The sequence below is a fragment of the Hypomesus transpacificus genome, chromosome 18 (genome assembly GCF_021917145.1).
Source record: "Hypomesus transpacificus isolate Combined female chromosome 18, fHypTra1, whole genome shotgun sequence".
Classification (NCBI taxonomy): domain Eukaryota; kingdom Metazoa; phylum Chordata; class Actinopteri; order Osmeriformes; family Osmeridae; genus Hypomesus; species Hypomesus transpacificus.
Window position 1 is genome coordinate 2,641,747 of NC_061077.1, and position 23,132 is coordinate 2,664,878.

The 23,132-nt window shown below is 40.6% G+C and overlaps 4 protein-coding genes across 14 annotated transcripts; 1 reads left to right on the forward strand and 3 right to left on the reverse strand.

The window, feature by feature from the left end:
- The first annotated feature begins 226 nt into the window (after positions 1-226).
- On the forward strand, positions 227-4,505 carry LOC124480357. Of its 9 annotated transcripts, none has more exons than XM_047039573.1 (14): positions 227-330; positions 573-637; positions 1,714-1,773; positions 1,868-1,948; positions 2,349-2,426; positions 2,520-2,564; positions 2,648-2,719; positions 2,842-2,919; positions 3,013-3,099; positions 3,295-3,333; positions 3,446-3,517; positions 3,610-3,642; positions 3,737-3,798; positions 3,923-4,505. In XM_047039573.1, the coding sequence occupies exons 2-13, from the start codon at positions 598-600 to the stop codon at positions 3,787-3,789; spliced, it is 738 nt and encodes a 245-aa protein (XP_046895529.1). In that variant the 5' UTR covers positions 227-330; positions 573-597; the 3' UTR covers positions 3,790-3,798; positions 3,923-4,505. The 9 variants fall into 9 exon arrangements, with proteins under 9 accessions (XP_046895529.1, XP_046895525.1, XP_046895530.1 ...); XM_047039574.1 differs by having other exon boundaries at positions 238-330; positions 578-637; XM_047039569.1 differs by having other exon boundaries at positions 2,842-3,099.
- A 223-nt stretch (positions 4,506-4,728) lies between these two features.
- On the reverse strand, positions 4,729-11,105 carry slc25a33 (solute carrier family 25 member 33). Its single transcript, XM_047039566.1, has 7 exons — positions 10,957-11,105; positions 9,174-9,347; positions 7,766-7,843; positions 6,747-6,847; positions 6,478-6,544; positions 5,680-5,960; positions 4,729-5,594 (listed from the first exon to the last, which is right to left on the reverse strand). Exons 1-7 carry the CDS (start codon positions 10,995-10,997, stop codon positions 5,392-5,394), a joined length of 945 nt encoding a protein of 314 aa, XP_046895522.1. The 5' UTR covers positions 10,998-11,105; the 3' UTR covers positions 4,729-5,391.
- Positions 11,106-13,316: 2,211 nt separating this feature from the next.
- spsb1 (splA/ryanodine receptor domain and SOCS box containing 1) lies at positions 13,317-18,797 on the reverse strand. Of its 3 annotated transcripts, XM_047040472.1 has the most exons (5): positions 18,620-18,796; positions 17,659-18,088; positions 16,303-16,365; positions 15,478-16,209; positions 13,317-14,834 (listed from the first exon to the last, which is right to left on the reverse strand). In XM_047040472.1, the coding sequence occupies exons 4-5, from the start codon at positions 16,169-16,171 to the stop codon at positions 14,707-14,709; spliced, it is 822 nt and encodes a 273-aa protein (XP_046896428.1). In that variant the 5' UTR covers positions 16,172-16,209; positions 16,303-16,365; positions 17,659-18,088; positions 18,620-18,796; the 3' UTR covers positions 13,317-14,706. The 3 variants fall into 3 exon arrangements, with proteins under 3 accessions (XP_046896428.1, XP_046896427.1, XP_046896429.1); XM_047040471.1 differs by lacking the exon at positions 17,659-18,088; XM_047040473.1 differs by lacking the exons at positions 16,303-16,365; positions 17,659-18,088 and having other exon boundaries at positions 18,620-18,797.
- A 2,745-nt stretch (positions 18,798-21,542) lies between these two features.
- On the reverse strand, positions 21,543-22,694 carry LOC124480202 (glycine N-acyltransferase-like protein 2; the record flags this gene model as incomplete). The annotated part of the gene is given in 6 exon segments (XM_047039307.1): positions 21,543-21,662; positions 21,664-21,887; positions 21,890-21,931; positions 22,347-22,486; positions 22,587-22,610; positions 22,612-22,694. Coding segments are annotated over 6 exon segments (633 nt in total), but the record flags the coding sequence as incomplete, so codon positions are not given.
- Positions 22,695-23,132: the final 438 nt, after the last annotated feature.

The window sequence follows — 23,132 nt, forward strand, 5'->3', positions numbered from 1 at the left end:
AGAAGAGGACCAACAGCAGAAACAGATTAATGTCTATAATCATGTCTGTCATCTCACATCACTTGACAACCCTCAATATCTCTGCACCAATATACACATTTGATTCCTTGTCCTGTATTTAAATGACAATCTACTGTGTATGTTGTAATTGTGCTTAAAAAATGTTTTGTTGTTGATTAAAATACCTCTGGGAAAACTATATGTTATGCTATTCTATTCAAATGAGAAACCCTCCTGTCTTCTCATTCATTTGCATGCTGGGTAGCATGACAACTCAAAACTGAAACCAAAAAGTTTACGCTTGTTTCAACGGCACAAGCTGAAAATCAGGTAGGATTTTCTTGTTTTGGTATACAATCATCATGTACATTATTAGTGTATGTTTAATATGTTGACATTCAATGTGTGGGACTTTCTTTCACCTGTTTAATCTGGGACTCTGGGAATAGTCTTATCGTTGATACACCAAAGGTTGTCTGAAGGTTACGTTCTTCGGGTCTAACATTTTCCTCAATGCTGTGTTTTATCTATTAGGCTTATGTTCCATATTAATTACATTATCTGTCATCCAGAACAGGTTGAAATTATTGCATCACAATGAAGAGTGAAGCCATAACAGCTGTTCTTCTACTCTGTGGTGGGGAAAAACTATGGAGTTAGATTAGTTTCATAATTCAAACAAACAAACGCAAACCGATCCAAACAAACTTAACACGATCCAAACAAACGTAACACGATTCATACAAACATAACACGATTCAAACAAACAAACGTTACACGATTCAAACAAACGTAACACGATTCACAAGTGTATTTCGTGATTCACAAAAGTAACGCGATTCACAAATAAATGACCCTATTACATTCGTTTGCAACCTGACAAACACAAGTTACAAATCCCTGCATTCGTTGGTGTGAATCCTTGCATTCGTTCGTGTGGATTTTTGGAACTTTCCTGACGCGCTTTGATCCACAAATGCATTTTTTCTAAAAGATATCCTTTGCAGCCTATCTGATCGTCTCTTCCAATTTTAGCCAATCACATTAACGTGTCTATGTGGACTTCAACAACCTGCCATAATGACGGACATCGTCTCCTTCAGATCACGAGCAATGTCGTCTGGTAGCATGTAGGTGAAATATTGCTTGTTAATCTTATTAAACCGATGATCATACCCGTTTACCCATATTAGACATTCTCCGGTGATTGGCTAAAATTGGAGACATCTGATAGGCTGCAGAGGATATCTTTTAGAAAAAATGCATTTGTGGATCAAAGCGCGTCAGGAAAGTTGCAAAAATCCGCACAAACGAATGCAAGGATTCACACCAACGAATGCAGGGATTTGTAACTTGTGTTTGTCAGGTTGCAAATAGGGTCAATAGGGTCATTTATTTGTGAATTGCGTTACATTTGTGAATCACGAAATACATTTGTGAATCGTGTTACGTTTGTTTGAATCGTGTTACGTTTGTTTGTTTGAATCGTGTTATGTTTGTATGAATCGTGTTACGTTTGTTTGGATCGTGTTAAGTTTGTTTGAATCGTGTTGCGTTTGTTTGTTTGAATTATGAAACTAATCTAACTCCATAAAAAACTGCTTTTATAAAAAATAAACATGTGTCGCAGTTTTAAACAGTCCGACCATAGAAATTTAAACTTTCAAACAACGTCAAAGGTCTTCACCTGTGTCTCTATTTTTTGTTCTGCAGCTCTGGATTTAAGTGTTTGTGTGACAATAAAGTTCCCCAGCATCCACTCACAAGTATCTGGTAAACTCATTTCTCAGACAAAAGACTGCCTCTATTTGCAACCAGATGTCCATTTCATGTCATTTGTTATACATAACTTTGTTTGATCTTTTAGACTGTATTAACTTGCGATGTGTCAGAGGAATCAAGGCCTGCATGGATACACATGGAAAAGTTCTTACAAGGAATCTGAAAGGTGATCCCCATGACAGGACATCTATGACATATTCAGTGTCATCCAAAGTAGCCTTTTATATCCTTTACACACTAGCATGGGCTGATCTAGAGATTTACATTCGGGGTGGCAATGGGGTGGCAGAAGGAAGTTGTTGGGTGGCCTCCTGGAGGCGAATCAAACCCAAAGTAGGGGGGTACAGTACTCCCTATGATAAATGATTAGGCTATAACATTGTAGTTTAAATTAAACAGTAACATTAATACTATTTATTGAAATGTTCTGTAATGTACAACAACAACAAAATTCCATGGGAAGATTGGGGTGGCAGTATTTTTTATTGGGGTGGCAGCTGGCAGTGCCCCTTAGATACGCCACTGCACAATACTAACTCGTTAATCCCTTTTTGTTTTTGTATAAGGATGTGTTGTACAGAAGTGTAAAGGAAATACCAAGATCTGTATCACAGAGCTTCTGGAACCAATCATGCCTCAGTTAGGTGAGATATGGGAAGTGAGACTGTTCTGCTTAAACATTTGAATACAGCATACAGCTGATATAACTAATTTTCTTTGTGTTTTCTCCCATCCAGAGTCACTGTATCCCCAATCTTCATTATTTGTGAATCAGTATGCAGGTATTTAGCTAATTTGAAATAAATACAGTATCATATAAAACATGAGGTGTGTGTGTGTAACCAAGTTCTCTCTCTCACCATAGACACATTTCTTACTGAAATGACTGACTCATTTCTTCACTGCTGGGTTGAAACAGCCCAAGCCAAACACCTAGGTAATGAAACATTCAGTAGTCAAGTATTTTAATGCTTGAGAAAACATTGCTGTTTTTAATTTAAAGGTTGACTAAAAGAACATTTACAGCTAGAAAATGTGTATTCACTTTATATCTTGCAGTGTGTTTTGGGAACAGACTTCTAGATGTTGCTCAGCCACTCATCAATGCGGCATCTAAACTCCTCATCAATCATGGAGGTTTCAATCACTGTATTTCAGCTACATTTTCTAGGAAGGGAGAAGATTACTTAACATCCTTTTATTACAAAATATTACTGTTTTTCCTTTCAGCATTTGTTTCCTGCTGGCTTACTCAATCTCTGAGAGGCTTTGTGAATTGCACTGATCATCTCGATGACAAGTACTTCAAGGAGCTAAGTAAGAGATGGGCTATACTGGGTATAGACATTTGCTTTAAGCTGTAACATATGTTCCATGTGAATGTATTTAATGATGGATGTACACATATATACTTATGTGTATATATATATATATATATATATATATATCTTATTTAGACTAATATTAATGGATTATCACACCACTGAATTCAGTTCTAACCCCACCCAACAGAAATCATTGCAGAAAGAGAAATGCGACAGAATACAAAAAGTAAGTTAACTCATCTAATTACTGCAAACATTGCTGTGCCTTGAAACAGATCTGGTCAGGTGACACAAGGGTACATCTGTTATTAAAGATTATCTTCCATCATTTTTTGCAGGATACGTCTTATGCATCAGCAAACTTTATATGAACTGGAACTACTGTAAAGAGTTTGTGGATACATTATTGGGTGAGTAATGAGGGATTTAAAGTATTGAGTTAAAGATGAAATATTGATCCATGTGGGAGAATTTCATATTGTATTTGTCTGGGTTGATCTAGCATCGTCAGCTACAAGAAGACTTCAGTACAAAGGTATATATTAACAAAGCATTCACTCAGGAATCTAATGGCGCTACATCCGACGTGAATTAAACAAAATACATTCTCTATATGATTTTAATTCCAGACTACATGATATGTTCATTCCACAAAGTAATTTTGGCAACAGCTAAATGCTGACTTTACCAGGTAATAAGCATTCAAATGATAAAATTGTACAAGTATTTATTTTACTTCCTTCTTAAATTTCTACAGTTTAAGCTTGAATTTCAATCTTAAATTATTTACAGTTTTTTTTTTTTCTTATAACCAGTAGGTTGAAGATCTGTGATGAGATCATGCAGAACCTGGGTATGAAATACCTATAAATCTCTCTTCTTAACTATGAGCATTCATTTTAAATTGTGTGACCCTTCTTAAATGCAGTTATGTTTCATTGGTTTCATTATCAAAGTTTAAGGTAATACTAGTTAGCTGTCATTGTCAGCAGGCCAACTGCTGTTTCACCTATCGCTAACTACACTTAGTGTTTAGTTAACATTAATGAAACAGTTCTAATGTTAACTCATGGATATCAGCATGTTATCATGAAGCAGAGAGGTTGCCTGCATTTAGTGTAATGTGTCGTGTTCATAGATAATACTCTGCTGACTTGGTGTTGCTGCATAATTGGAAGTTGATTTTAAAGTTGATTCCTTAAATCAAAGTCACAGTCAATTTGTATAAAAGAAAAGGCTGGAAAATGACTTCTGCAGATATTATACTGATAATCTCTATCTCTGCACTTTTTAATCCTCACCCCTCAAACGTTCAACATTTAAAAAGGCAATGCATTTGTTATTATGTATCTGACCAAATGTTACTTGTTTATCTAAATACAAATGAATAAAATCTTCTTTCGGACTACTGTAATGAAATGTCATGACACATGGTGAATTAAATGGATGCCAAAGTGATGTAAATGTTCATGTAAATATTATTTTGCATGTGTAGAGCATTAGCCCTGTCCTCCTAAGCAAATATTGTATCAAAACCATGCAGAATCCAAATGATCAATTCCCCCCCCCCCCACACACACACACACAATACTGTAGCAAAATAATTCAGATCTTCTAACAATTAATAAAATAACTGTTCACTGTGCAGTTTTATTTAGCCACTGGTCAAATAAGCATTCTTCTTGTCATTATATTGAAACATGTGCCTATTCTCAAACAAACTAAATATATACAGATAAACCTGTATAGTTCATGGAAAATATGAAAAATAACTAAAGTAAAACTTTAGAATCATCACCATGAGCTAATGAATAAGCTGAACTATCATAATGGTAAGCTTGAAAGGAAAATTCTGTACATACCTAATCTTTTCCCTTCATGTAAAAAAGGAAAGAACCTGCCAAGTGATGGATCTTTGTTACATTAACCATTGATAAAGAGTAAGAACAGACAATGACTGTAACAATAAAAATAATACTTATAATAATTTAGTTAACTTAACAGTACTCTATGCAGATGACCTTTATTCTTGTGGGATAGCAAAAACAAAGTCCTGGAGATATGGAGTTTTCCTGCGGTAACGCATTATCAACATTTTCAAATAACATGCTTCCAGCAAAATTCAAATCGGTTTCAGGTCTTAGGATAACCTGCTTCAAATTCCTCAAGATAAATTATTCTCTAGCAGCCTGTCAAAAAAAATGAGCTGCAATTGTCTTTTTTCCCCAAATGTACCAGTGGTATCCTGTATCTTTGGTGGCCCCATTCATTTCCCACCATGTCTTTATTTAGAAGACTCCCCCAGCAAGTGGATGATGAGTTCATAGGTGGAGAGCACAATGGCTGTGTTGGGTATCTGTCTGATGAGCTGTGGAATGAGTCCTCTGTAAAAAGCAGCGTAGCCTTCCTCTACAGCCACCAACCTCCCCGTCTGGAAGAAATACTTGTACTTGCTGCCTTCTTCTCGCAGTCTTGTCCGAATTACCTCTGAAAAGATGCAGAGGAACAGTAGAAATGAGATATAACGTACCAATTCATTACATATAGGGTGGCACATCCGACCAGTGCTCACCGTGGGGGTAGGCTATGCAGGATGCACAGCCTTTTGAAACAGCAGCAGCCATCATCAGACCCAGGAAGACTGATGCTCCTTTCTCTGTGTCACTGTTTGGTGATGTGAAGCGACGCTCAGTTAGGTGTTTCTTCAGCGTCTCATAGATGAGGAAGCAGATCATGGTTTCCGAGATCCCGGCATAGGACGCGGTGAGGCCTCGGTAGAAACCCCGGATCCCCTCTGTTCTGTAAACGTAGCGGGCACACTGCATTGCATTCATCTTCTTCTCTCCTCGTGCTCTGAAGGGGAGGGCAAAGAACGTCATTTTCGGATGCAAATAAGTTTTTTTTTTATTTTTTATTTTTAAACCAACTGTACTTTTGCGATGCCTGGACGACCTTTTAGATGACAGCATTTTTTGGTTTTAACCCACTTAGTTAAAACAATATTTACTTAATCTTAAATGCTGATTTTTGAGCTTTTAAACCGATATATGACAACTAACAAGTAAAATATTTAGTTTCTCCAATAGAATCATATTGGACCTCATTCATACGATTGCTCATGTGCTCTTAGCTGAGTAAATATAGACTCTTCCTCTCAATGCACCAGGCTGCGTCAGCATGGGTATTTATGGACGGTCACATGCTAGATCATGCGTACCGCCAAGGACTTTCCCTGTCCCTGTCAAAGGTTAAATCACATAATTGAATGTGGTGACAATAAAACACTACCTAGACCCACGTAGCACTCCTGAACACACACTGGAATTACAGTCTCATAAAAAGTAACAAGTGAAAATAAGTTTGTACACACTTTTTTTCCAACTGCATCCTGGTCTTGACCATCCATATGGGGTTCATAAGAGAGTTTGTGACAAAGGCTAAATCATGAAACAAATGAGAAGGGTCATGTTACCACACAGGAATAAATCGTTTTCTGACGGGCAGCATATGCTGAGATTGTAGCTTTATGATTTCATTTGATACAAAAGACAGGTGTTGGGAGCATTGTCATTCTTCATCCTGCATGTGGAGTAGTTGTGGGCTAACCGGGGGTTGTATGCAATAAACACACCGTCTCACCTGCAAACCCTGCAGAGGACATGTGCACCACTCCACTGTTAGGAACAAAGATGCCATTGAATGTCTCTTTTGACTTCTTGTAGGCAGCAAAATAGATAGCTCTGGAAATCAGAAAAGAGGGTACGTTAAAATCTGCAAAAGAATGTAGTTAAATATAGCGCTAAACCTTAGTTAGGCATGAGTTTTTAACAAGGGAGCGTTTTGAAAATGGCACAGTGAGTTTATGTAATCATCACATGGCTGCTGCAGTGAATCATTACAGTCTGTTCAGAGCAGTCGGTTCACGACTGCCTGCCCTCACTCGCTCTCTCTTGCCCTCTCATTCTCAGTTACGCTTCTGGAACAACCCGTGTCAGAGCACCAGAATGAGCTGAATAAGCACTGGGCGAGCGAGCGAGAGGCCTCTGGACCTATTCTGAAAGTGGGCCTTTGAAAGTTGGGCAATGGAGCAGGGGTGCAGCCAAGTCTCTGACCAAAAAGGTGTTCTTTCAATAACCACTCATTTATTCTTTGGGTGTCATTTTCAAATGCATCTCCATTAGGCCACTGGTTTACTGTGGTGGGTCTTAAAATAGTACAGTACATCAAAGCCTGGAACAAAGATAATCATGCATGAAAGACACAAATCTAATGAATTAAAAGGAAAATCTTCTCAGTGCAAAAGACAAATATTCAAAACACATTTTCTGAAACTGTGGTATTATGGTCTGTTTTGATTACACCATTTTAGCCCCATTGTGGGGATTCTCACCAAGAATGCTTGAACATCCCTGCTCCCTTGGTTACATTGACATCTTAAAATATGCATGCATGGTTTCTCAACAACGCTACACTGATAAGCAGACATGTTGCTTGTATTTTAAGAAAGGTTCCAGTTTTGCGTCCCTTCTCAAAGCTTGACAGGAAAGGGGAGCTAAGGGTGGATTTTGATCAAGTAGCACATCAGTATCAACAGGGTGTTACATAAAAAAAAAAATCACCCTTCCGAAATGCAGACAATGTTCAGTAGTAGAAATTACCGTGAAGGAGCAACACCAACTAGATTGGGCCCCAGGCCACGGAAAAGAGATCTTGGTCCCTCTTTTTCTAGAATTGACCTGGAACGGAAAACAAACATACTATAAATTTAAAAACACACACACAAGTTAACTGAACACCACATCTATTTGATTATTCCTGAACCTTGTATCTAACAACTGAGCTTATGTCAACTTAACTGAGGCTAAGCGTACATGCGTCAATGATCACTAGCGTTTGAGTCAAACCAACCGATTGTTATGAACAGGCCTCTGCTGTGTACATTTTAGGAGGAGCGCACCATGAACCCTGTGTCCTCTGGTGGGCTGACAAACAGGGTATATCAACACTCCTTGAATTATAACCAGACTGACCTTTATTCCACAAACACACTAACAAGGCTGGGGGGAGTTGATAACTAATGCACAAGTGAAGCTCTATAAAGTACACCTGTAACTGTTTGCACATCTCTATCACTGAACACCCATGGTAGAAAAGAAATGCAAAAAGGGTTTGAATGGTATAAATGAGCGTGGGTGTCAAAAGCCAATACGGTATTTTGATATCAAAATGGTTTCCTATTGACTCATTGTCAAAGAAAATGCAGAAATGATCACTGGAAAAAACAGGAAAGAGTTAACCTATTCCTGAGCCTCATAGGGAAATTAAACAACCTCAGGGGGTGATGGATGACAGATTAAGCAGTATTTAAAACTAGGCTTAACATTTTAATTGCAACATCCCAAAATTCGAAGAAAAATAAGTCTATCAAGGAAGCGGTTACATCGCAAGTTTATGATCTCCAAATCGCTCATCCGAGTCCAGTCCAAACCGGTTTAGGGAAATGGCCCCAGCAGGCCTTGAGGGGAGTAATATGAGACTGTGGCAACGACATCACACGGCACATCTTTTCCCACGTGTTCATTTCTGCACGTAGGGGTGCTGTGGTAACCACCTCCCCGAAACAGGCCTCAGGAGAGGGGCAGACAACTCAATAGGTGCCTGAATTCAAGTGGGTGACACGGGTGAGGGATGGCAGGGTATGGTTGGGTAGATGTGAGCAGGGTGGAGGGGTGAAGGGTCTCTTGTCAGACTAGGAGGGGACCTGTTAAATACCACTGTACAGATAGAAACACATTTTTCATTCAGCCTACTGTGCAGCCACATCTGGCATGTGCAAAAACAACAACATCCCTATGGCAACATTGCCATGACCACACATCTGGGTATGGATACATAAGCAGGTTCCTTGGCAACTAGCCACTGTGACATCACTATTAAACACATACAGGCAATCTAGAACTGACTGATCTTTTTGATTTCGCTTCCCCAAGTCAACATGGTAGGTTAACATTCAAGATTGTCATGTGTGTCAGCACACAGCAATACCAGGAACAGGATCCAGCTTACCGTAAGACCTGCAGCAGGCCTGGGGTGACCGTCCCTGGTCGGATGACTCCAGCGCCACTGAGGGTGCCCATCTGGACCTGGAAGACTGGCCTAAGCGAAAGACCCGAGGACTGCAACCGGGTTTTCAGCACCTCCAGGGGGCAGGTCATAATTGCTCCCACCGTGCCACTACATCTGGAAAACACAGTTTATGCTCAGTTTAATTATCAGAAGGCAGACACACAGAATGACCCTCCTAGGACAATGTCAGGATGTTTGTAAAAAAATATATATACATAATAATAACACTTGGATTACTCCAGAAATACAGTATTAACGATGTGATTCAAATGTCAGCACTCCATGCGTGTTATTTAACACAGAACATTATTCTTTTATTTTTTGTGAACTAAAGCCTAGGCCATGTTCTATGCTCTTATAAAATACAGTAATTTCCTCTATCAAAAGTTTGCAATTCAATGAATCCACACCTCTCCGTCAAGGTCAGAAGGTTCATAAGATAACACTGTTAAAAGGGACAGTGGGGCAATCTTTTTAAACAGTCTGCCTTACAAAAGACAAGCTTAGTACAAGGTAAAGGCAGCTTAGCATAAGTATTCCTTTAGAACGTCTGGAGGACAATGTCCTGTAGTGGACAAGCTAAGGCTGTATCTTCTTTACAAGCTTAAGCTACCCAGTGGGGTATAAACATAGGCAAACTAGGGACAAGAATTTGGTTAGGCAACTTTGAATGTAGTCTGACCTGTTTTGCCATATAAAAAGAAAGTAGTTAGCAGTCAAGTGAGCTAGTTGTGTAATTTAAAATGTCATAATAAATTATCTAAATTGTATACATGTTTCCTAATACTGTAAGAGCAAAGATTTCTAGGACAATGGTTGTAGGCTACATTTTCACGCCCAATCATATTGAGAGGAAAGTCATATTATATGACCGTATACACCTGGTTAGTCTAGCTAACATAAGTGTATCTAAACTAAATTGAAAAATGCCAGCCAACACGTTAAATTGATACAATGATGCTAATACATGCTAAGCTACGAAAGGCAGGCTAGTGCAGACTTTGGAGGAGCACATTATGCAACACTGCCGTGAGGACATATTCTAAGGTCAGACTACGAACAGAATCCGCCACTTGCCAGACATCTCAGGACCCTGGCAAAATAAAGTACCAATAGTTTCAGGTGAAATGTTCATATTTATTGCTCAACAATCGTTTCATAACATACTAATTATTTGTGTTTAAATTAATGGTAAACTGATCAACTGTCACTGACTCACGAGCTAGTCTCATTTAGAAACGTTAGCTCGCTATGCTAGCTAGCTAGCAATAGCTGGCCGTAGTCTTCAAGGCAGAGTACTAATCACCCACGCAGCCGATCGACTATCTCACATCGTATAATGTACGATGTGTAATGTAAAAAACAGTAAGGTCTAGTTCACTTGTAGTTTAGACTACGCTAATTAGTTAGCTTAGCTGTGCTAGCTTTCAAACACCGGCCGGTAGTATTTAACACTTAGCTACATGAAGCCAGTTATTTAAGATGCCTTTGTCTGAAAGTTTAGCACCACTAACACTAACAGAGAATTCAAGCTTCAAAACGGAATGTTTTAAGATATAGCTAGCTAGCTAGCTAGCTATACAATGTTGTTCCACGACACCAACACGTTTCACTCGCGGAAATACTGTAGTGAGGCTATAGCCTACGATAAATACATTTTGGTTGGAGGACCTTCCGCATACTGCTTAACGTTATTTTTAGAATTAACAAAAAAAACACTTACCCCCCTGCGAAGAGATGCAATAGTGTGTCTTTTTGCACCATTTTTAATCTTTGACCATACTCCTTTTGTGCCTCTATGTAAGTAAGGCAAGCTGAAACAGCTGGCCTGCTCAGTCGCAGCCGGTGTCCGGGTTTATGCGTTGCCCGTCAGTCCTGCGCAGTTTGCATAGAAAACACATGCGTCATGGGGGCTGGTCAGGGGTGTTGTTCATGACGTAAGCAGGGTATAACCTCTCAATTGTTGGATCAAAACAACACAGGTTTAAAGGAATATTAAGATTTTTCTTTTTCTAGAAGGCCAATAATTATGTATTTATTGAACATGGGAAATAGGGCACATTTTCCCTAGGCCAGTTGTATACAAATAAATGGACAGGCCAAAATCTAGGCGACTTTATAAACAATAAACAGACACTTAGAAAACAATTGTAAACAATTATTTGAATTAAAATTGACATCCGATATCTTTAATAGTAATCACAGATTTTTTTTCTGAGTAGGGAATAGGGTAACATTTGGAAGAATCTGGCTGGTCCCTCATTAAATACAACCATTATTTCAGATCATGTTGAATAGACAGCATGTCAGAATGTTAACCTGAACAGCTAATTTAACAGTATTAAAATGTATTCATGATGTTAGTGGCACTGGGCTGCTGGACTAAGAACACACTAGTAACACAGGTTCTGTGTGTCCTGTAAATACTGTAGTTTTCAAATTGTTTAAACACGCCATCACCTCTTTTATTCAACAGCCAACTCACATTACCAAGAAAATAGAGGCGAACAGTGTCAACTATGGGTAAACATGACACCATTACTTCTCACAGTGGCACCTCACATGGTGTTATGGACTCACAGCCAATGGGTGGTGGAGGTGTGTATCTTGAAGTAACTGAGTGACTCTGGCTCATTCACATATCAGGATGGGTTTAACCTACCGATAAAAAGTGACCAGATAGTGTCTGGAAATGTTTACAGTGACCACATGTAGCTGTGTGTCAAAACATTTTTTTCCTCGGGGGAATTCCAGAAAGCAGGTTATGCGCAAGTTTAACTATCCAGCTGAGACAGCAATGTTACTGTGCGTCAGCTGGAGAGAACTTGAATTTGAAAAAGTATTGAATACTTATTATGGAAATGTAAACACCACTGAATGTGTCTGTTTTGAATTCACCTTATTAAAATTGAATTATACATTTATTTCAATGTAAAAAATAAATTAATCAGATCCCCAAATTCTATGTTCGGAAATTCAGGTTGCTCAAATTCAAACAGTAAAATTCAGATCACAAAAAAAATTCAAGCGTCAGAAGTTCAAATATAACAAAATTCAGACTGTTGAAATTCAAATAGCAAAATTCTGATCCAAAAAAATAGAGCCCAAAAAATTCAGAATGCAACATTCGGGATACTTCAGACCGAGGCCTCTCTCTTCAGACCCCAGCCAGGCTGTTGTTGTAATATGATTGATCTGCATGTATGACTGCCTGTAGCTACACTTGGATGAGAGGTGCCTGAGGAGATACAGGTCTGCATTTGGACCCTTCACGGAGAAGTGAGATGGTTCGATCGCATTCACACTCGATTGCCTTACCCATCCATGGTATCCCGGATGTTGCAATCTTTTTTTTGGGCTCAAATTTTTTTGATCAGAATTTCACCATCCGAATTTCAGCAGCTTGAATTTCCGAATCTTAAATTTTTTGATCAGATTTTTTACATTGCAACAAAATTCATATTTCAATTTTAAATAGGTGAATTCAAAACCAACAAATTCAGTGGTGTTGAAATTTAAATATTAAGTATTCAATGCCTTTTAAAATTCAAAACATGTTACTGATTTGCTTCCATAGCAAGCAATCTTTCACATCCTCAGAATCAGTATTGGACAGAGCATCGTTTTCGGGCTTTATCGTTCGGTTTCATATGACACACCTGATTCTAATGAATGGGTCGTTATGAAGCACAACAGAAGCCTGATTAATTAATTTGAATCAAGTGTGTTGGAGCAGGGAAATATCTAAAAACATGCACTGTCCTAGTGGGACCCGAGGACCAGGTTTGAGGAACACCATTTTAGGCCATGCTGGGTATGTCATCAACCTGCTTTCGGGAATACCCCCCAAGTTAGCCCAACTCTGAACCTTAACAGTAGTAGACGCATTGGATTCCCTTATTAAGCCAGGAGAATTGCTGAAGAAATCAGCCCTTTGGCTTTACCTGTCAACATGAGTAAGCAGCAGTCTGGCAAGATGAAACATTTTCTTCATGCTCTTATTAAAGCAGTTGTTAGTATTCACTTTCAATTTCCAGCACCTTCCCAATCCAAGAGAAAATAAAGTAGAGTTGATGCAAAACATAATTTATGATCAACTTTTACTAGGTAGTTACAATCTACATCAAGGAATACAAACAAAATGAGCAACTGCAAGCTGGGGTGAGCAAGTGCACTGTACAGCGTATTCATGCTTTGCCCAATGATAAACAAGGAGTACATCTGCACATTTAAAAATACTTCTATAAAAATGTATTGATGGGTATTTTGCCATATCTTGTGGACCCCCCCCCCCCCCCCCCCCATAGTGGATGGTCTAGTCCGGATGATCACTGCACTGTATATTACAATGCATGCACACAAAAACAAGAAATGGGTCACCTATTTAAAAAGGCACCATATCAGACCTGCTTTTACAGCTCCCAAATTAATATTTAATAATCAGTTCTGTCCTGTATATATGCTTAAAGCAAGGAGTGACAACAATGAACATGTTCAAAGAGTTTAGTACAATAATTGTATTGCTTGGCCAAAAAAAAAAAAAATTAACTCCTGCTGGTTGCATGCTACAATAAACCACAACATTTCTTTTTGTACTTTGATAATAAACATCTCTTGGGTAATGGCATTGTGTTCACAGTCTAGGGTGCCCAAACAGTATAGAAACAGGCACTTTAAATATTGCAGAGAAAACCTGATAGGGAGAACTATAACCTCTCTGCACTAACGTACCAACACTGTTGAGTTTTACTGTGACAAACTGAGGTCAGATGCTCTGTCCAGGAAACCCAACAACTGTGCAGCATATACAGAGAATTATAGACTCAACATAGATAGCCAAACACCATATCCTAGCATTGAGTGGGTTGTGAACAGTAACCTGGCGTATTCTGGAAAATGTTCTAAAAAGACAAAGACAACAAAAAAAAAAAATCTGATTTCGAACATTTCACCAAGTGGAAATGTACAGTTTAAAAGGAGAACAGCGCCACCCTGTGGTCAGAAACAATGCTGACATACCCCGACTAATCAAGACTAGGATGTCAATAGAAAATATTCTAACTAGCAGGATATCATTTACGCAGCCATCATATTATTAAAATTTCAGTATAGAGGTCTGGGTTAAAGCAGAGGTACCATCAAATTCAATTCACTGAAGAGACTGGAAGAGGACTGGCCACAAGGCCTGTCACCATCTGGTCAGTATCTGCATAGTTTTCAGCCCATCACACACAAGTCCCACTTATATGATTGTAGTAAGCCATAAAAACAGGATCATTATTTTAAAAACTAAGACACCAGTAACCCCATCCAACCTGGATGTGTTCAGGGATTTAGGTTGAAACAGCCCTTAGTTCCGGGTGAGCCCCGAGTCAGTTCTGGAGGAACTAAGTTCCTCGCCCTCCCAGAGAAGAGACAACGAAGAGGGCGACAGCAGAGTGTGTGCAGTGTCGTTTCACGTGGCGGCGAGAGGTCATTGGTACAGTAGGTAGTTCTTGAGGGAAGCAGGTAGGGGCAGGCCATGGATCTCTCCCAGACGCTCCCTCCCCAGAGCCACCCTCACAGAACGCCTGCAGAGGTCCATCAACGGGAGGGGCTCCGCTGTGGGCAGAGGACACAAACACTGTCACTTAGAAAAATAACCAAACAACTGGGTCATTTACCATCCATTCATAAAAGTGGTTTTAGAGACACATTTCAGGTATTGGTTCATCTGGGCTGAGGGCGGGGACAGTTGTGTATTGTCCTTTCCTTCAGATAACCCATGTCCAAGCTGAAAAATAAATTTTAAAATGGTGTCAAGCTACCCCAATCCCCATGTGACATCAGGGAGAAGAAGTGTTTGGCCCCGGCACGTACACTCCATACTAATGTACAGCATGTTCAATTCCTGCTGTCTCTGGGCCATGGGTTAAGGAGATTAAACAAATTATGTAATTGCACCTTTACCAGGTGTGGTCTTGGCAGGTTTGCATAATAGTTGGACAAGGGGTTTGGCAAACTGTACTTTGGTGCCCTGTGGTAACCTCAATCTGCAGGTTTTCATTAAACCAATCCTTGGGTGTCACACCCATGTTCATTGCATCAATAAAACACTGAAACCGGGTCCATGACCTAGTTATAAAATGACTGCCGTGGCCAACGTGCAGCCACTGTTACTCAAGCTTCCCTTGAGGGAAGCAGAAGAATTAAGGATTAGGACACATTACAGGCAGGCAGAGATGTCAGTGTGGCTGGTACTTACGATCTAGTCCATTTATGTACCGGATTCGGATTTCACAGTGTCCCCACACTGCACTAACGACAGGATACAGTTTCCTGCCCTTCAGTCCTCGAAAAGCAACTCCCAGATACTGTCCGTCCACAATGTAACTAAGAGTTCCCTCGTCCATGTCCAACACTACCAAGAAGGAGTCAGGCACTATGAAGGTCTCGTCTGACTCCAGGAAGGCTGGGTAGGTTTTCCCTGTCTGGTTCTTGCCGTCATGGAATAGTTTATTCCTCCCCAGGTCCCAGCCCCAGGACTCATGGTTGTTCCCTATCAGGGCCGTGTAGCCTACAGAGTGCAGTGGAGCTTCACCCGTTGCCACGCCAACCACGGCATGCGTGCCCCGCTGACGCATGGCCCAGCTGATCTCCCAGACGTGCAGTCCCCGGGTGTAGCCCACCCGACCCCGGATGGCGTCCGTGCTCTGGGCCACGGGATGACGGTGGAACACCAGCTTGTTGTCGTCCTTGACGAAGATGTTGAGGGAGCGGTCGTCGTTGTTCCACGAGTGCTGCACCTGGGCTTCCTGGTTGACCTGGGGCATGTCCAGCAGCAGGTCCAGCCGGGACGGCTTGGTGTGGTCCAGGGCCTGCAGCTCCAGCTTTAGGGGCCGAAACGCTGGATCCCGCATGTCGATGGTTTTAATGCCGCCTGGGACTTTCTGCCCCATGCTCCGGGTGGTTGGACCAGTGCCCTCCTCTCCACCTCCTCAAAACGAAGAAAAAGGGAGGGGGAACTAATCAGTTTGTGCCCCTTTGCTCTCCACCTCCCACCACCCGTTTACCCAATCAGGGGACTGACTTTGGTCCCGGCGTTACTAGTTGCCAGGAAACGGGGGTCAGGCTAGGTGTTGGTTTAGCCCACCTAGAGAGATTAGACAAAAGATGAGAAGAAAACGTTAATCATTACACACATACACTACGTGTATAAGAAGACGACCTTCAAAAGGCATCAAAGACACAGCGGCACCACCACAGGGGAGTATTCAGCTCAGTGGGTTAATGGCCCTGAAATCTTCACCATGACCTCATCTGATGAGAAAACACAAGGTACATAGAGTACAGTGTGCAGATGCAACAGTGCATGTTTGTTTTTCATAATGGTTGGTGTTAACCCACAAGAGACCTCCACTGTCTGATATTCGAAACACAAGTGGTTTCACATCTATGTGATCCCAGGGTAATACAAGATTATAAAGGAAGCCTTTATGATTCACACCATCTAGCCAGTTATCCTTCAAAACAAAATACAAAAATGCCCACACTGTTGTGCTATACAACATGTTGGCCAGCCAGTCTAAAACCAAAAACCCACCATTTCCAAAAATAGACAATATGGCAACAACAAAAAATCCAGCCATTTCCTATTACATAGTTGTCTAGTCAGAAGATACAGGAAACGCAATAATAAAATGTCTGGCTTAAAAATATAAAACATGCTATGGCAGTGTTTTCAAGGGAAACATTGGTGGCAAAGACTGGACCACAAATTGTCAAACTGGCAGTGGATTTGGCTGTAGACCTCAAGAGTTGGCGCCGTATGTCTGATGAGAACCGGACAAACTATACTTTACATCTGTGACAATAATGTGACTGCATTTTATAACGTAACCAGATCAACACAGACTCAAAAAGCCATCAATACCTGCACGCCCTTTGCATGTTGTGTACTCTGACACTTGTAATTGATTCTTCATTTCATAACGAAAAAATAAAAGGAAAACCCTACAGTTAGTGTACATCTGCCCCTGTTGCTATGCCATTCAGGGAACTGTGATACGTTGAAAAACTGGCTGCTGGGAAGGCCCCTCTAATTAAATTGTAGACAAGAGTTCATTGAGAAGTGTTTTGGCTCTTTTTCTAATGCAAGTAAACAACCATTTAAATGGGTCATGTCTCCTCAGTGACGACAAAACAGGAGGGAAGGAGAAGCAAGCAGCGGGTGGTCAGTCTCTGAATGTAAACAATCTCTTTTTCAATGCCTGTCCAGCCTTCAAGGAGAGTGAAACATGTTCATTTGTAAACTTTGATACTGTTGAAATGTAACCATTTCCCCCTCAGTCCACTGTTGATAACTACACATCCTCAACATTCATAGTAAACAATGTTTAGAAACAGTTACAACTTCTAAAGAATTTGATTCTTTGTCGCTTCAAACCTTGGAAAGGTAGCAGGGGCTTGTTTCGGTATTTGGGCAGGAGTCCGACAACCAGTTGGGGGTTCGCGGGCCCCTAGGTAGTGAGCTGATTGAAATGCCGGAGAGGCCTTGGTAGATTAGCTGGGCCGAAGCACCACTTGTCTTCTGCAAAATCTCACGTTTAAACTTGTAATAAAAACGTGTTAATTCAACCCACACCTTGGTAGGTGTGATTCATTAGTTGGATTGTTTTAGTCATGGAGTTTTCAATGGACAACTAATACTCCCATCGAGACTACCCATTTAGCAATTTTTCAATTAATTTGAAGAATTCCATTGAAATTCTGAGTGGTACAATTAAAGCTGGCATGAGTTTGATTAAGGTAAAGCATTTTAAGAGATTTACCATGGTTCTAGAGACAGATTACCTCAGTAGCGTTGTCAGGACCACCTGCATGCAATTGGATCAATTAGACGAGATTAAAATCTGCATTTCCAACCTTTTTGGCATAACAGCCTACATATTTTCGACCTCATTTACGGGTACTAAATGTAGTTATTAACCTAACCACTTTCGCTTGGAGCTACTGTAGTAGAATCCTGTGTGTATAGCCTAGCCTTCACAATTGGGCCAGGATGAGTCCTTGCGCGAACATTCGGTCTGCACGCGCCAACAACAATCAATGTTGACTTGTAACATTGAAGGCTATGCAATCGTTCCGCGTATGGCTACTTTGTTACACAGGAAGTACATCGCTAACATTTTAGCCACACACAGGCGCGGCACAAAAACACAATCCCCCAACATTCCAACGACAATTATGATTAAATTACAGCTGAAATGTGTGTTTTACAAATTCTGTACTGGAACAAGCAACATTTTATAGCCATCTCGAACATAATGAGCATATAAAACCATGAACAAACTCGAAAATACACGCTAATAGGCACCGTATATATCATAGGCGGATATCAAACTCACCTTGGCAAGAGTCTTATAAAAACAATAAAATAACAGATAGAATAGTAATATGTGACTTCTCATTCCCGGCCTACTCCATGGCTGCTCGTTTCATCCCTGCTCCTCTTTCCTCTTTTGGGTTGAACATGAATTAGGTAAAATGATGGCTGCTGTAACATCTATCCAGTCACGTGGTAAATAGCTCCCAGCTGCTGTACTAGATTAGGACCTCCCTTGGACGTCTTGACCGTAGAAATAGCCTACTATATAGCCTAATGGAGTATACAATGATCGTTATGTTAAGGACTTGCAGAGCACGGGTTGATATAATTTGACGCTCGTTATGAGTAACTTGACTTTTCACAAACGTTGCATTGTTTGTAATTACTTCCTGACCAAGAAGTTGTAGAAGCCCAAGTATATTAATCAAACCTTGTAAACTTTACTTTTGGATTGGGGCATCCAAATTGATGAGGGTTACGATATGTAAAAAAGATTTTACATTTTTCAGCACAATGTGTAGATTATTATTTAAATAACAACGTCAACGTTTGCAACGTCAGTGTAAGCTGTACAGGTGTTGTCGGTAACATTTTATTTTTAAATGTTGAGAGAAATTAAGATTTACTTAACCTTTTGCAAAAATAAATATTACTAAAAAATTGAAAAATATAGGCCATAATGTTTGACTATGTAATTTGACCCAGATGCACCATAACATAATTTTATGTAATGTTTAATTATTTATATAGGCCTACCAATATTGCAATGTGTGTTCATTCATCCAGTTTAAAAGTCTCTCAACTGATGTCAGAAGGATGCATCCCTGAAGTTGAAAATCCCTTTGCCACTTTAGTGCTCAGTCCCAGGCAGAATGTCCTGTAAAGTAAAGCCATCCTGGTAGAACTGAATTTACTCAGAGGTTAAGAAATGTATGATGTAAAAAGTGATGGTAGAGGGTCAATCAAGATGAATCACTTTCATCCCTTATAAATCAAGTATAGCAGGTCTGATGTCATCCCATTGAATTTATATCTCTGCATACAGGCGAATGTATGTCTTGATGAGTCAGTGAAAAGAGTGTACCAGCATCCTCCTGAAACAGTGGCGTGCCACAGTGTGATATCGTGTTAATCTGTTGCCATCTAGTGGCTGTATCCTACACATTCATCCGAGTACATTTTCGTTTCTGATTGACGCTGAATTGAATTTAGTATACATTCTGTCTAGAATTACCATCACTAGACATGAGGACACACAAACACAAGTGGCATAGGACAGCAACTATTGGGATAAACCAAACCTACCCAGTGCTTTCCATGAAGAGGCATAGAGTCTGCTCTGCTGAGGATTTTATAGACACCTCTTGCCTTACCAACAAATTAATTACTTTTGATTCAATGATTAAATGATACAAATTCTCTCAGCTAGTATATCATACCAACAATCCTCTTGATATTACTTTGACAACCACCATAACCTAGCATGCAAATGACCTTATTTGTCCACTGAGCATCGTGCCTGAAGGTAATATGGCTCATTTTACATCTCTAGCAGAGAGCATAGCTCAATGACTTGAATTACCCTCTGCTCAGCTGTCTAAGAGAAAAAATGCAATTTTCCTGTTGGGCCAGAGTGCAAAGTGCTGAGGAGGGGGATATCTCTGGCCAGGCCATGGCGACCCACACGCTGTGGGAGGAGTACAGACATGCTTACTGCCTGCCTTTTAAAAACCATCATTTCAGCAGGATCAATAGTACGTCCCCACTCCACAGATCACAGAGTGATCTGCTTTTGTTGGACAGCACATGTGGCTGGCAGCCTGCAGACAAGTCACAGCCACAAAAGCCAAGGTGAATGATGACGGGCTGCTTCGGACATACACTGAGCTCCTTCTATTTATGGTTCTCAGGTGCAAAATCCTGCTTAAACCAGAGGGTGGATGCTGTCATTCAGATTCAGATTCAGATTCATCTTTGATTGTCTTTTCTATAGGTTCCCAGTTTAGCAACAGTCAGAGGCTTCCATGGTAAATGGAATGATTCACTTCCGGTTTGCCTCCAGTGTATTTTTTGACACAGAAGATAGTGGCTGGGTGTTTCACAGCATCCTGTGTGAATGTTCCCACACCTTTTTGAAACACCCACACTTTTCTAATGTTACTAGTTGGTATAGTAGAGCAAGCTGCTGTACTCTACTTACTCCTGATGGACAGAATGGATTTTTTATGGACGTGTACTCTAGTGAAGAGGGAGTTCTGTGTGTGCTTCAAGGAGAGAGTTAGAATGCAAAGGTTTAGTATGGTTGTGTGTCTACCTATGTGCACTTGCAGTTATGTCTGTGAGTTGTCCCAGAGTGTGGAAGATAAGGAGTGAGTGAGTAAGTGAGGAAAGAGGGGAGAGCAGGAGTGTGTGTGTGTGTGTGTGTGTGTGAGGGGGGGGAGGGGCGGGGGCGCTTAGACTCAGCAAAGGTATAACCACTGCGGGTCGGGATGAAGTAGGATGGGGTTGGTGGTGCAGTACAAACACCCCTATGCTACGATCGCTGCTCATTTGTCAAGTTGCCTGCAGACTTGAATGGTGCATTGCTGCTAAAACAGAGAGGCAATCAGCTCTGAGGCTACATACCTCCAGAGGGGATGCCCATGGGAGGGGGGAGTCTCTTTGGGTGATTGAGAGAAGGGTCTTAAATCAAAACCGCTGTCTAGATGCACAAGACTGGAAAAAGATTTGTGTCACACACAGGCAGAATTGGAAGAGGATGGAAGCAAAATGTCCAGTGCATCGTCGTACCACAGATAACGTATTTTTTCATTTCTAAACTCTGAACACGACAATGTTGCTGAAAACACACACAGTTTTACTCACACATACACACAACAAACACTAACAGCGCCACTTTTATTATATGCCATCATCTTTTTATTGCATAGAGTAAGAAGTCTTCAGTATTTATCCTTGCATATAAGCAACACTGATATATTTTCCATCGAGGGACACCTGGAGAATCCCAGTGATGTCACGGCGGTCATGGCGGGATGGTTCTCCCAGTTGACGTGACAGTAAAACCGGCAGGCCCATGGTACTCACCTTGCGCACCAGCGCTGCGGACAGTGCCATCAAGTGTCCGGCCCTCCGGTATTCCGGGGAGGTGTAGGCTATCCTCAGCTCACACAGCTTGTCAGACAGCATCCAGGACACCGGCTGTTCCCTGTTGTCTGTCACACAGACGTTCGGCAGGTGTCGGATACAAGCCCTAACGTGGCTCACTCTCTCCTGGGTCCCTCCGTAAGGCAGGTGTCAGTCCAATACCTCTGTGTGGGACACATCCAGGCTAGAGATTTTCAGAGGGTGCTTCTTTTTGGTCATGGGAGAGAATGCTAATGATTGATGCAAGGTGAGGTTAAGAGTATTTAAGTTGTTGATTTGACGTGTACAAAAACAAAGAAAAGTAAGCCAAAATTCTGTTGTAAATAGTCAACTGTGGCTCATCGTACCCATGGTATGCCATGCTGTGTGAACTGCGATGAATGTAGGTATTTTAATCACCATATTCATTTATATCCAGTCCATTTAAGGAAGCACTGTCTTTTATAAGACCACCTTGGAACCTAGAGTGACCTTGGAATGCTTAGAGTGACCTTGGAATGCCTTTCAAAGACAACAATTAGAAATTGATACTTAAGACAAAAAAAAAAAGATTTTAACCAAGCATGACAATCCTAACAAATAGAAGCATATTGCATCACATAGGGATGAGGCCAGGAGTGCCCTACCTCTAAACGTTAGCCCGTTCTTCCAGTTTACAATTCTGGTCTCAAGGAGCATTGTTCTCAAGGTGTCCGGGCTCAGGGTGAAGATAGTGCATATGTCAGGTGAGCAGTTGACAACAGCCTTAAAAATGTCATGTTCATTTCAGAAGATGAATACAGCATCCAGTGTCGGGTCTGCGACGTAATACATGATCTGTTTTATATTTCCATCTTGCCTGTTTTTTTCGACGATAACAAATGACTGCTGAATATAGGCCAAGAGTCGACGCATAACTCCAGGTGACAAGGGTTATTCTGGATAATATGCAGCACACCACCAAGAACCAAAGAAAAACACAAACAGAAAAGATTCAAAGCCAATCAGAGCCATAAAAGACCATGCACCCTTGATAACTAATTACTTGGAAATACATAAAAACACATAGTAGGACATAAATGTGCAGATTATACGGAACAAGGATACATAATATATATTTCTCATTTAGACTATTTACACAAATTGATCAGTTGTTTTACAGCTTAATAGGTTCAAGCTAAAATTACCGCAGGAGATTACATTGAGAAATATAAAGTCCACGGCTTGGTTGATATACAGTATATAGGTATTTTTCAGAACATACTGGGTACTTATGGCTTGGCAGACGGGCACTATTAGGGAAATACCCGGTTGTGCCACCAAATACAGGTAATTAAAATTTTTAATTCAAAAGATGAAAACACTGATTTATTTTTAAAGAACATCCTACATTATAACCCATATAA

Bases quoted from the DNA above. Each gene is read 5' to 3' on its own strand.
- spsb1 (XM_047040473.1), bottom strand. From the start codon at position 16,171: ATGGGGCAGAAAGTCCCAGGCGGCATTAAAACCATCGACATGCGGGAT. The intron at 14,835-15,477 runs GTAAGTACCAGC...CTCTGCCCACAG, and splicing joins GTACATAAATGGACTAGATC to CGGAGCCCCTCCCGTTGATG.
- slc25a33 (XM_047039566.1), bottom strand. From the start codon at position 10,997: ATGGTGCAAAAAGACACACTATTGCATCTCTTCGCAGGGGG. The intron at 6,848-7,765 runs GTAATTTCTACT...TCTGATTTCCAG, and splicing joins GTTGGTGTTGCTCCTTCACG to AGCTATCTATTTTGCTGCCT. The intron at 5,961-6,477 runs GTGTGTACAAAC...CCTCCCCTTCAG, and splicing joins AGGATGCAGTTGGAAAAAAA to AGCACGAGGAGAGAAGAAGA.
- LOC124480357 (XM_047039568.1), top strand. From the start codon at position 1,620: ATGTGTCGCAGTTTTAAACAGTCCGACCATAGAAATTTAAACTTTCAA. The intron at 1,949-2,348 runs GTGATCCCCATG...TTTTTGTATAAG, and splicing joins TCTTACAAGGAATCTGAAAG to GATGTGTTGTACAGAAGTGT. The intron at 3,643-3,736 runs GTATATATTAAC...TTTTAATTCCAG, and splicing joins AAGAAGACTTCAGTACAAAG to ACTACATGATATGTTCATTC.